The 13159-nt window shown below is 47.9% G+C and overlaps 1 protein-coding gene across 13 annotated transcripts in view; it reads right to left on the reverse strand.

The window, feature by feature from the left end:
- Nucleotides 1–13159, reverse strand: part of LOC129761766 (syntaxin-binding protein 5) — a 722498-nt gene that overhangs the window by 436836 nt on the left and 272503 nt on the right. For all 13 annotated transcript variants that reach the window (XM_055759517.1, XM_055759518.1, XM_055759514.1 and 10 more), the window contains one exon: nt 10563–10626. In XM_055759517.1, coding sequence (XP_055615492.1) covers nt 10563–10626 — 64 coding nt within the window. The remainder of the gene's footprint in view (nt 1–10562; nt 10627–13159) is intronic.

Consider the following 13159-nt stretch of genomic DNA (forward strand, 5'->3'; position numbering starts at 1 on the left):
GCGTCAAGTTGGAGGGCGCTTCCTAATCGGTGCACGTCTCGACAGGTAACCGGATACTGCCGCGGAGAACAGCAAAAATGCCTGCCTGGCAACGCCTGATCGTGGCCTGGATGGAGAAACACCGCGAAGGATGAAGCCGTGATCAAAATGGTGTATACCCCACGAGAGTAGCTGTGACGGAGTGCGCGTCATGTAGGAGGGCACTACCTAATCGGCACTCCGCTGGGAAGAGAAATCCTGCGAGGGTGATTGTGACGGGGCGCGCGTCAAGTTGGAGGGCGCTTCCTAATCGGTGCACGTCTCGACAGGTGAGAAATCCCGCGAGGGTGACTGTGACGGGTTGCGCGTCAAAATGGAGGGCAATTCCGAATCGGTACACGTCTCGACGGGTAAATGGATGCCTGCGAAGAGGACATAAGCGCAGTGGAATGAAAAGCGAATAGAGAGAAAAAATGTTGAGAAAAAGGGAAGGACAACGCTAGTCAGCGTTGAAAACTCGAAGAGTGCATGAGCATAGCCGCCCCCTGAAGTAGTCGCCTAGATATGGTCCCAGGGGGAATAAGGCAACGAGTAGAGTGCTTGGTTTTTGTGGGTGCGATCCCCACTCGACGTCTGGGTTAACCCTTCCCAGATAAGGCTGGTAGAGCGTTCCTCACCTCTATAAAAAAAAAAAAAAAAAAAAAAAAAAAAATTTGGTTCTCAAATGGGGATCAACATAGGGTAGGAGCCTGCCTGTTGGTCTCAAATGTTCCTATCTCACGCCTCCACGAAGATCATATGACGACATTTTTAGATCGGGCGTGAACTGGAAACACACACCTGGTCTTGGCTCCTAGAACGGGTGTCGAAAGTGGCTAAGTGAGGGGGTGCGAGCGAGTCAGAGCGCTATATCTCTCCCGGGGAAGGCCTCCCGGGTCATGGAGGCCTTGCCAACCCGCTGTCTCCCGGGCAAAGGAGATACACCCAGAAAATGGAGCTACGTTCACGAAGAGTAATTAGAATGCGATCACCCGAGGAGGGTCCCCGAACTGGAGCTGGTCCTGGAACGGGCGTAAGAGCGAGCGGCCAGCGGCTGGAGGGCGATGTGCAAGAGCGGGCCACCAGCCGGGTTCAACCCGAAGAGCTACCGCCACACGGAAACAGCAGCCATCGACATCACCCAAGAAACGCTGCGCCTACGAGACGTGTTGCGACTGCCAGACGACAGTCGTCCACACTTGTGGGTACCACTAGGCGCCGGATCATGTGGACACACGAAATGAATGAATTCGTGATCCGCGCCTATTACATCTGCACTGCTTTGGAGACGGACATGAGCGGTCGCCCTCGAATACTAACAATGTTCGAGGAAGCGTATCCAGAGTTCGTCGGGAGGCTTGATCAGAACGCGATGAACGCGAGGCGTAGAGCGATAGTACGCAACAACATGCTCTCCCAAACGCAAATCGACGAGATCAAGCAGCAGGTGCAGAGAGAAATAAGCTCCAGGAACAACAGAGCAAGCGATGTGTCGAGACGAAGTTCAGTACGGCTGAGCAATTCATTCGCGAGTGGGGCACGCGAATCAGCACCAGTGGAGGCCACAGTACTACAACCCCCTGAGCCGGAAGACCCACAGCCAGATCAACAACTACTACGCGATCTGGTCTTCCACTACGACGAGGCGATCTCACAGTTCCGCGACACAGACCCATTGTCGCGCCCCAGGATCCCGAAGTTGCAGCATTCCCGCAGGCTGACAAGTGCAGTAAAGCTCATGAACGAGCACGTTCTTCCGCTGCACTTGGTTGATGCTGAGAACATGGAGGAGCTGCAACTGAAAGTTTACTGTGCTGCTGTGGCGACCGCCAAAAGTTTAGGATACCGTATTAGGCCAAGAGGCGGACTGCTCCAACATCTCCGTGAAAGGCGTGAGCCTCCATGGCGAAGGAGATTGGAGCAACGGATCCTAAATAAGCGCGCCGCAATTGGAAGACTGATGGCGTACAAAAGAGGCAGCAGATCGGCGAAATTATGTCGCCAAGTTGCTGTGATCGTGCGGCCTACTGAACTTCGCCAGCTGGGAGCTCACCAGCTGACGGAAAAACTCGACACACTGGTACAGCAATTGAGCGTCCTGACTAAACGGCTGAAACGTTACTCTGACTCTGCAAAGCGCCAGAAACAAAATCGGATGTTTAGAGATAACGAAAAAGCGTTCTACGACCACATTAGCGACGAGAAGCCCGACTACCGCGAAGGTTTGCCAGATATTAGCGATGTGACGAACTTCTGGGCTGGTATTTGGGAGACCCCAGTACAACATCGCGACGGGCAAATGTGGTTAAGACGGGAGGAGGAGAGTTGTGGTGAAATTGGAGAGATGCCAGCTATCATCGTCGAAGAGAACGATGTCCGCGAAGCCTCGCGGTACCTGAGGAACTGGGCAGCACCAGGCCCCGATGGTGTTCAGAACTTCTGGCACAAGAAGCTGACCGTCGCACACCAAAAGATAGCTGAGTGCTTCAACAAGGTGCTACGTGACCCACACAACCTCCCTGAATTCGCCACCCGTGGCGTCACATTCCTCCTCCCGAAAGACAGCAACACATTGAACCCATCAAATCGAGTCTGTACAAGATATTAAGCAGCATCATAACCGCCAAAGTTTCTGCCCACTGCGAACAACACCATATCATCGCAGAAGAGCAGAAAGGGTGCAGAAAAAATACGCATGGCTGCAAAGACCAGGCCATCATCGACGCAGCCATAGTCGGCCAGGCGGTTTATAACCAGCGGAACCTAAGCATGGCCTATATCGATTACAGGAAGGCTTATGACTCCATACCTCACTCGTTTCTCGTCCGGGTATTGGAGCTCTACAAAATTGATCCCGTCATCGTTAGGTTCCTGCAGCATGCGATGAGACAGTGGAGCACGTCTCTGCACCTTAGTGATGGGGAAAATGTGTTGCAGTCTAGAACGCTGCAGATAAAGAGGGGGATATTCCAAGGTGACTCTTTCAGCCCGCTTTGGTTTTGTCTGGCACTGAACCCCCTCAGTAGGACGCTCAATAGAAACGGTCATGGCTATAAAATAAGGTATGGCGACGGCGCCCACGAAGAAGTGACCCATACCTTTTACATGGACGATCTCAAGGTCTACGCTGATTCACGTCAGCGTCTAGGTGTAGCTATCCGGGTTGTCGAAGACATAAGCAGGGACATCTGTATGGAGTTCGGCCTCGACAAGTGTCGCTGTGTCCACCTGCTGAAAGGACAACTTACCGAATCCGGAGGCTACGAGGTCTATGACGGCGAGTTTATAAGAGACATGGTTCGTGGCGAATCCTATAAATATCTTGGATTCCGACAGCTCACCGGGATTCGCCACTCCGACATCAAGACGGAGCTGCGAGACAAGTTCTTGAGTCGAGTGAACTGTGTCCTGAGGACTTTCCTCAACGCGGGGAACAAGGTACACGCGATCAACACATTCGCGGTTCCCCTGCTGACCTTCAGTTTTGGTGTAGTCAAATGGAGCAAAACTGACCTAGAGGACCTTGAGAGGAGGATGAGGAAAGCATTCAAAGAGGCCGGAATGCACCATCCTCAATCGGCACTGGAGAGAGTTTCACTACCACGCAAAGAAGGGGGACTTGGAATCGTCGACATTTCTGCACTGTGTGTTGCCCAGGTACGACAACTGCGCGAGTACTTCGCAGAACGCGCCAACCAAAACGCGCTATACCGGGCTGTCTGCGCCGCTGACAGAGGATACAGCGCTCTGCACTTGGCGCAAGCGGAGTACCAACTAAACTGCAATCTGCAGACAGTGGAGGAGAAGATTGCAGCTTGGAAGCAGAAGGCAGTGCATGGTGCCCACCCCCATCAACTGGACCGGCCACACGTCGACAAGGCCGCATCTAATCTGTGGCTAACGCGTGGTGAACTTTCTTCAGTAGTAGAAGCCGACATGATAGCCATCCAGGACAGGATAATGCCGACGAGAAACTGCAGGCGGTACGTCTGGCATCAAGACGTTGATGACATTTGCCGGATGTGCCATCAACCAGGTGAAAACATAGAGCACATTATGGGAGGCTGTCCCGTTTTGGCCAACGCAGCCTACACCGAGCGCCACAACAACGTGGCCCGTATTGTTCATCGACAACTGGCGCTCCAATGTGCTCTACTGGAAGACAACGTACCAAACTACCGGTACCTGCCTGCACCTGTCCTGGAAAATGACCGTTTCAAGCTGTACTGGGATCGCACTGTTCTGACCGACCTCTCGATCCACCACAACCGGCCAGATATAATGGTTTACGACAAGAGCGACCGCAAAGTCACCATCATCGATGTCGCTATTCCACTGAACCAGAATCTGGAGGAGACCCACGGTCGCAAAATCTGCAAGTACAGACCATTGGCCGTGGAGCTCAAGGAACTGTGGGGGCTAAGGGAGGTCCCAAGAATTGTTCCAGTCGTTCTCTCTGGAACTGGAATTATCCCGAAGACACTTCTGGAAGCGCTAAAGGTGTTGAACATCGAGAAGGAATTGGCCGGCATCCAAAAGTCGGTCATCCTTAGCACCTGCGCGATTGTCCGACAATTCCTCGGTCAGGACTAAAACAGCACGAGCATGCAGATACGTGCATTCCGCAGAGCCTAGTCCCCCTTTGGCATTCAGAAGCCCGGGGGCAGGTGAAAATTCTGGCTAGGTTCGCCTAGTTAAGAAGTGAGATAAGTCTGCCTAAAAAAAAAAGACAGACTAACAGACAGACTCAGCCGTGGAGCTGCCGACCTAGAATAGCACTTCGGGTTTTGGTCCCTGTCCCTGTCGTATGAGGCGACTAATCGGGTGACAACGCGAGTGAGGGCACGGTAAAGCCTATTGGAGATTGCACGGGGGAAATACCGAGTACAGGAGTACCGAAGTTGGGACCTAACAGACATGAATACCATCGACCAATTCAACAGACGAAACGACGAGAACGAAGACACAAACCGGAGAGGCGAGCGTGTTCGCAAGGAGCGATAAGCTCCAGAGATCACCAATTCGCAACCAGACCGCCATAACGAACCCTACTAAAAATAATCTTATAGGACATCAACAGGATCCACAACAAGAAGAGGGTAGCCTAATACAAGTGCTAACGCATAAAACCAACACCACCACTTCCTTAGAAGGGCTGCAGATCGGGAGGTCAAGCTTGATGGAAGTCAAGAAGAAAGTGAACGAGCTTTACGAGTTCATTAAGGACAAAAACAATGTCCATACTAAGATCAAACATCTAGTCACAAGCATCAAATCAGCCGTTACGGCTGCTGACCGTGAACAGAAGGAGATGATCACGCGAGTAGAGGTTGTTGAAAAAGCACTCGCTGAAGAAAGGGAGAAGATGTCCGTCGAGATATAGGAGACGCCGAAGACCCCACACAATCCACGATCGGACAAAAGGAAGAGGGATACTCCAGGTGATGAAGAAGGTTAAAAATGATAACCTGGGAAATAAAAAGGAAAGTGAAGGCAGTGGGTGGCTTGCTGTCGAAAACCAGACGGAGAAAGGAAAGAAGAAAGAAAAAAAAGAAGAAAGTGGCGTAGGAGACAAAAAAATACCTAGGCCCCGATGCGAGCGAAGTAAGGGATAGGCCCTGATCGTCAAAGTGAAAGAAGGAGTGACTTACGCATCACTCCTACGGAAAGTGAGGGACGATCCGAAGTTGAAAGAACTGGGAGAGAATGTGGTGAAAACCAGGCGCACTCAGAAAGGAGAGATACTCTTCGAGCTGAAGAGAGATCTGGCGGTCAAAAGTTCAGCCATCAAGGAACTGGTTGCGAAGTCGCTCGGTGAGGAGGCCCAGGAATCATCAGTGGTCGAATGCAGAAATCTGGACGAAATCACGACAGACGAGGAGCTAAGGCGCGAGTTGATAGAACAGTATAAGCTGGACAATACACCAATGACGGTCCGTATGAGAAAGGCATATGGTGGTACGCAGACGGCGTCGATACGGCTTTCAACAGTCGCAGCCAATAAGACGGCAGAAACGACCAAAATAAAAGTTGGCTGGTCGGTTTGCTCGCCGAAGATGGTGCCCCGGGTGACCAAGCGGATGGAGAGATGCTTCCAGTGCATGGGCTTTCGACATCAGGCAAGAAACTGCACAGGCCACGACAGGTCTGACCTGTGCACGAAGTGCGGCGTTGCTAGAGGCTGCAATAAGCAACCGAGGTGCGTGCTGTGCAAGGATGAGGAAGGAAACGACCATGTGACAGGTAGCTTCAACTGTCCGGAGTACAAAAGGGCGATGTCGGGTTCGCAGTAATGGAGGTTACCCAGATCAACCTCAATCATTGCGACATAACACAGCAACTATTGTGACAATCAACAATGGAAACAAAGTGTGAGGTTGCAATGATCGCAGAGCCGTATCGAGTTCATCGCGACATTGGTAACTGGGTGGCGGATAAAACAGGGATGGCGGCAATATTGGTGATGGGAAGGTACCCCATCCAAGAAGTGGTAGAGAGCTCACAGGAAGGTTTCGTGATCGCCAAAATCAACGGAGTCTTCATGTGAAGTTGCTACGCACCCCCGAAATGGTCAGCGGAGCAGTTTCACCAGATGCTGGACGTACTAACAGATAAGGTCATCGGCCGAAAACCAGTAATCATCGGAGCAGACTTCGACGCTTAGGCTGAGGAATGGGGAAGCAGATGTACCAACGCCAGAGGGTACAGTCTACTAGAAGCCTTCGCCAAACTAGACGTCGCACTTCTGAACGTAAGCACTAGCAGCACCTTTCGAAAGGATGGTCGCGAATCCATCATCGATGTAACTTTCTGCAGTCCATCACTGGTGGCAAACACGAAGTGGAGAGTGTCGGAGGGATACACACACCGTGATCATCCGGCAATTCTGTATAGAATCGGCCAACGGAACCCTGAGGTGGTACGAAGAACAAGAACCTGTGAGCGGAAGTGGAGGGCAACGGCTTTTGACAAGGAGCTTTTCGTCGAAGCACTATGCACAGACAGCAGAACCCCTAGTCTGAATGCCGACGAGCTGACAGGAGCATTGGTGAGGGCTTGCGACACAGCGAAGTCGATAAGACTGGATCCGTAGAATCAACGACGCCCAGTATACTGGTGGAACGAAACACTCAGCATCCTCCGCACTAACTGTCTACGAGCCAGAAGAAGAGTCCAGAGGGCACGAACCGATGTAGAAACAGAGGAACACCGGGCGTACTCCCTTGCGACCAGAGCCGCCTTGAAACGAGAGATATGTAGGAGCAAATCAAACTGCTATAGGGAGCGGTGTCGAGACGTCGACGCAAATCCTTGAGGAGGAGCATATCGAATCGTGATGGCGAAACTCCGTGGTTCAATGACTCCCATGGAATTATGTCCGGAAAAACTCGAAGTCATCGTGAAAGGACTCTTTCCTCAGCACGATCCACCGACGTGGCCACCCACACTGTACGGTGAAGACGAAGCCGAGAACGCACGAGTCATCAACGAAGAACTCATCGCGGTGGCAAAAGATTTGAAGTTGAATAAAGCCCCGATGGAATTCCCTACGTGGTCTTGAAATCGGCGATCCTTGCTTTCCCCGACATGTTTAGGATGGTGCTGCAGAAATGCTTGGATGACGGTCTCTTTCTTTCTTTCTTTCTTTGTTTTTAAGAGGCTTTAAACTTTGAAGTTCATTCGCCTCTAGGACGGTCTCTTCCCTGCGAAATGGAAGATCCAAAAGTTGATGCTGCTTCCGATACCAGGGAAGCCACCTAAAGATCCAGCATCGCATAGGCCTATTTGTTTGCTGGATACTTTAGGAAAGCTCTTGGAAAGGGTTATTCTCAACAGACTGGTGAAATGCACGGAGGGATATCACGGATTGTCGAAAATACAGTTTGGGTTCCGGAAAGGAAAGTCGACAGTGGACGTTATTCGGAAAGTTATCGAGAAAGCTCAAGTCTCGCTCCAACAAAAACGAAGAGGCGATCGTTACTGCGCGGTGATTTTGATTGACGTTAAGAACGCCTTCAATAGTGTCATCGCCGAGGCGCTACACAGATTGAAAGTCCCTGGCTACCTGTTCAGGATACTGAGGAGTTATTTCCAGAATCGGATCCTGGTTTACAACACAAACAGGGGACAGATACAGAAGAACATCTCGACGGGAGTTCCACAAGGTTCCATCCTAAGTCCAACGCTTTGGAACACGATGTACGACGGTGTACTAACGCTAAAACTACCCAGAGGTATGGAAATCGTGGGATTCGCGGACAACATCGTAATAAATGTTGGCGACTGAGGCTGTAGACATGATCGGTAGTTGAATGGACAGCGTAAAGCTCCAACGCATCACAAAACCGAGGTGCTGTTAGTGAGCAATCGTAAGGCAGTGCTGCGGGCAGAGGTATTGGTCAAAGGACATACCATCGTTTCGAAGCGGCAGTGAAATACCTCGGAGTTATGATCGACGACCGTCTAAATTTTAACCACCACGTCGACTAAGACCATCAACGTAGTGGGGAGGATCATGCCAATTAGCTTTGGCCCAAGCAGCAGCAAGAGGCGTTTCTTGGCAAGTGTATCTTCTTCGATTCTGAGGTATGGTGGCCCTGCCTGGTTGGCGGCTCTGGATACCCACCGAAATCGGAGCAAGCTAAATAGTACATTCCGACTCATGGCCATGCGAGTCGTAAGCACGTACAGGACCATTTCTACAGAAGCTGTGTGTGTAATCACCGGAATGATTGAATGATTGTAATCCATCTGCATCACTCTGGTGGAAGACAGCGAGTGCTACAAGCGGCGGGAAACCAGAGGTATCCGGACAAATGGACAAATGGCAGCAGGAATGGGATACGGCAGAAAACGGTAGATGGACGTACAGGCTGATACCGGTACTATCGACCTGGTTGAACAGGAAGCACAGAGAGGTTAACTTTTACTTAACACAATTTCTGCCTGGACATGGCTGTTTCAGGCAATTCTACATCGGTTCGGGCACGCAGTTTCACCCCTCTGTCTGGAGTATGGAGATATGGAGGAAACACCGGAGCACGTCGTTTTTGTCTGTTCCAGGTTCACCGAAAGGCGCGAGAGATGGTACCCCACGAGAGTAGCTGTGACGGGGTGCACGTAATGCTGGAGGACACCACCTAATCGGTTCTCCGCTGGGAAGAGAAATCCTGCGAGCGTTACGTTGGGGACGCTTTCTAAACGGTGCACGTCTCGACAGGTGAGAAACCCCGCGAGGGTGGCTGTGACGGGTTGCGCGTCAAGTTGGAGGGTAACTCCTAATCGGTTCACGTCTCGACGAGTAAATGGATGCCTGCGAAATGGACATAAGCGCAGTGGAAAGAAAAACGAATGGAGAAAAAAAATATTGAGAAAAAGAGAAGGATCAACGCTAGTCAGCGTTGAAAACTCGAGAAGTGCATGAGCACAGCCGCTCCGCTGAAGAAGTCGCCTAGATGTGGTCCCAGGGGGAACGTCTGGGTTAACCCTACCCAGATAAGGCTGGTAGAGTGTTACTCACCTCTATATAAAAAAAAACAAACAGACAGACAGACAGACAGACAGAGATCCATTTTTATATACAGGAAAACCTATTTTTGTGCGATTTTTTTTATGGGAATTTTTTTGTGCGATTTTATGTGCTATTTTCTGTTCTTGTGCGGTTTTTTTTGATGCGATTTTTTTTGAGCGGTATATGAAAAGGAGCATATTTGCCATTTAGTTTTTTTTCGATGTTTTATATGCAGTGCAAAGCGAAAAAACCATATTTGCGTCTGAAACATTAATTTCTCAAATTATTCTCATCCTTCCACTAAATGCACTATGTTGCACTCGACATGATTTCTAAAAGCAACAAGTTTCGACATGAACTAAAAGCACAACACAGCCACGCGCAATCGAATAGGCAAACTGTCCCAAAGCAAGAAAACAAAAGGAGATCGAACCGTGAGCAGCGGGGATTTGAGTTATTTTCTTAGGGGAAACTTTTTTTATGCGGTCCCTATCCCCCGTACCAAAAAGGTTTGCCTGTATATAGATAGCCTCTATAGTTAAAAAAAAAGAATAAATTCGTGATGAGGAATGTACAGTCTCGACATCTATGGTGGTGTGCCCGGAGGCAGTTTCAAAGTGTTAAAGATGAAATGGAAATTATTAATTGATGCAATTTGAGTGTTCTTCCCTTGGATGGCACTAACGTTCCCAGTGGAACTTTTATCGTTCCAACGTAGTGTTACTTGCGCCTTTTATTAGAAGTAGTTAGTTGAAAGTTGTTATGCGAAATAACACACCTTGAAGCTATTCTGGAGTGGCAAATTCTAGAACACGCGTTAATTTTACTATTTTCGTTCAGAATTTTCCGATTTTCTCTCCGTAACATTGATCTACGGGCAGAGGCGGATACAACAAAGTAAAGCTGGCAAATCCTTGGTGAAGGGGACCGACACATATTGTCCAAACGGGCTCAATGGTTAATTTCCGGGAAATTAAAATTAATTTTGCCCGTGGAAGGGATCTTTTCTATATATTAAAAATTATTCACTCACCTTATTTGCATCTAACGGATTATCCGACAGATGTATTACGGCTCCAGGATGAGTCTTTCTTATTCTGCAAAAACAAATAAATTAATACATTAATCATAAAATGTGGTGATCAGGACATGACATTGTTGATGTATAACAGTAAGATTGTTCCATTTAATTGCCTTGTTTATAACTTTACTATTGTTTTGAAATAAAACGTAATCTTAGAATCAACTTTTAGGTGACATATGTTTAGCGTGGTTTCTCAAAGCAACTGCATGGTTGATGCAATCGTTTTGCTCTCACGAGAACAAATAATTTTTACTCAATGAAACATGAGCTGGAATTTCCGATTCATTAGTGAGCTTGAGCTTGAGCAGACTGCAATGTCCTAGAAAATAGGTAATGAATGTGGTAGTTTCGAGCGACGTAGCATGCACAGCCATAACTATTTCGCAAATCGTGACGTTAGTATTTGTGTTTATCTTTGATTGCCTACCGCATCCATGTGAAAATGCTATGTCCAGGGAAAGGTTTATTAAAAACGTACATTCTATTAGAGCTCCCGCTGAATATGAGTCTAATGTGACAGCGTGAAGTGAATATTTGTGAAATCACGCTGAAAAAGACGGATAAAAGTGATATTTTCATGTGCAATTTTCACTCCCCCACGTTCATAAAAACAAACGAACTATCATTATTTTAACGCTACGAAGTTGGTAGTTTTGATTTGACCACGTCGACCACGTCGACTGCGTACTTACAATCATCGGGTTTCCGAATTATTCTTATGATACTAGCTGACCCGGCAAACTTCATTTTGCCCAAAATTTTATTTTCGTTATCACATTCACGTTTTCTTACTAAGCGCACGTTCATGGTTCATGGTTCATGGATTACGGTGCACCCGTGGCCGAGTGGTTAGCGTCTCACATTATCATTCCGGGTGTTCGGGTTCGATTCCCGTTCTGGCCGGAGGATTTTTCGTCAAAGAAATTTCCACCGACTTGCACTGTGGTCACGCGTATTCTAGAGCTTGCCCCTCGGAATACATTCAAGGCGTGTTATTTGGCTTAAGAAATCTCAACTAAGTATTAATGAATGACGCTAGTTAATGCATATGTTGAGACGGCAAAAGTTCCACAGGGAACGCTACCGCCATTTAAGAAGACGTTCATGGATCCAATCGCAAAACTGTTCATTGATTGATCTTCTTGCTCTACCCTTGAAAATACTTTTTTACTATAAAATTTCAGTACATCTACCAAAACTCGACATTATAATATCAGATTATTTTTAGACACAATGCTAGTGCAAGATTTTTCATCCACTTGCAAATAACATGTTTCTCCGTTACATAGAATAAATGTTCGATACAGAAAATATGATACAATGAAGACATCCCTAAATCAGACAATTCTTTTCTCGAGTTTTGCTCTTCTCAACACATTCGACGATCCATTTTTATTTATATAGATAGAAGACGATATAGGAGTGCGTTTTATCACATTAAAATCCATTTCCACATTCGAACGAAGATCAATTTCGTTAGCGCAAACATCAAATGGACTAACAACGCTTGTCAATATGTAACTGTAGAACACATGCGAATTGAATTTATCGAATTTTACCATTTACCTTCAGAGTTTTCCGAACATTTTCATAACTCATAAGCTTCAATTTGATATATCGATCATCTGAACCCGTCCAGTAGTACAAAAGTTATGAATTTTTGTAGTGAAAAACAAGGGAAAAATTGTTTTTTTCGAACCAAAAAAAAAGACGGGTGGGTAATGTCGGGGACATAAACGGAGTGACGTAGGACTATACAAAGGGGACAGCTTTTGCTAAATATATATTTTGAATAAATTGTTTTATTTTCTTCTCCTACGTGAATACCTACCTATCTACCTGAAAAATGGATCAGTTTACTGTTTTCTTCTTCTTTCTTTGTTTTTAAGAGGCTTTAAACTTTTGCAGTTCATTCGCCTCTAATATTTACTGTTTACTCTTTATGAACATGTTGGGGGTTCTGAAAAGAACCTTTGGAACCGCCCTGTCACGAGCTGTGGTAATCGTTCGTTGAAAGGATTCCAGCGCCAGGTCAATATTCTCCGGAGAATCTAAAGGCTGATCGGGAGTGATGTTGTTATCAACAACATGTTGGAACTCGCTCCAATTTGCTCGGTGATAGTTTCGTCGGGAATGATTGGCCACCGTATCAGCAGAGGCACCCAACTTAAGTACCACCGGGAAGTGGTCGGATGACAGTTCCTCGAAGACGAGTGGATCGTCGGAAATGGCCATGTTGGTCAGGAAAATGTCCAGAATAGAGTGAACTCCCGATCTGGAAATTCTTGTTGGACTGTTCGGCGCCAAGATGTTGTAATAACCACTCTCCAAGTCCTCCGCAAGGATGATCCCGTTCCGGTTTTGCCTTCGGTTACCCCAAATCGCATGATGAGCATTCAGGTCTCCTGCGATGATGTATTTCGCCCGCCGCCGTGTAAGCTTGGCCAAGTCGTTCCGTAGCAGTGCGGCTGAACCGTCCCTGATGTTGACTTGCTTAGGACAGTATGCCGTAATGATGATGATTGGCCCAATCGATGTACGAGCCT

This window comes from Toxorhynchites rutilus, chromosome 1 (assembly GCF_029784135.1).
Source record: "Toxorhynchites rutilus septentrionalis strain SRP chromosome 1, ASM2978413v1, whole genome shotgun sequence".
Taxonomy (NCBI): domain Eukaryota; kingdom Metazoa; phylum Arthropoda; class Insecta; order Diptera; family Culicidae; genus Toxorhynchites; species Toxorhynchites rutilus.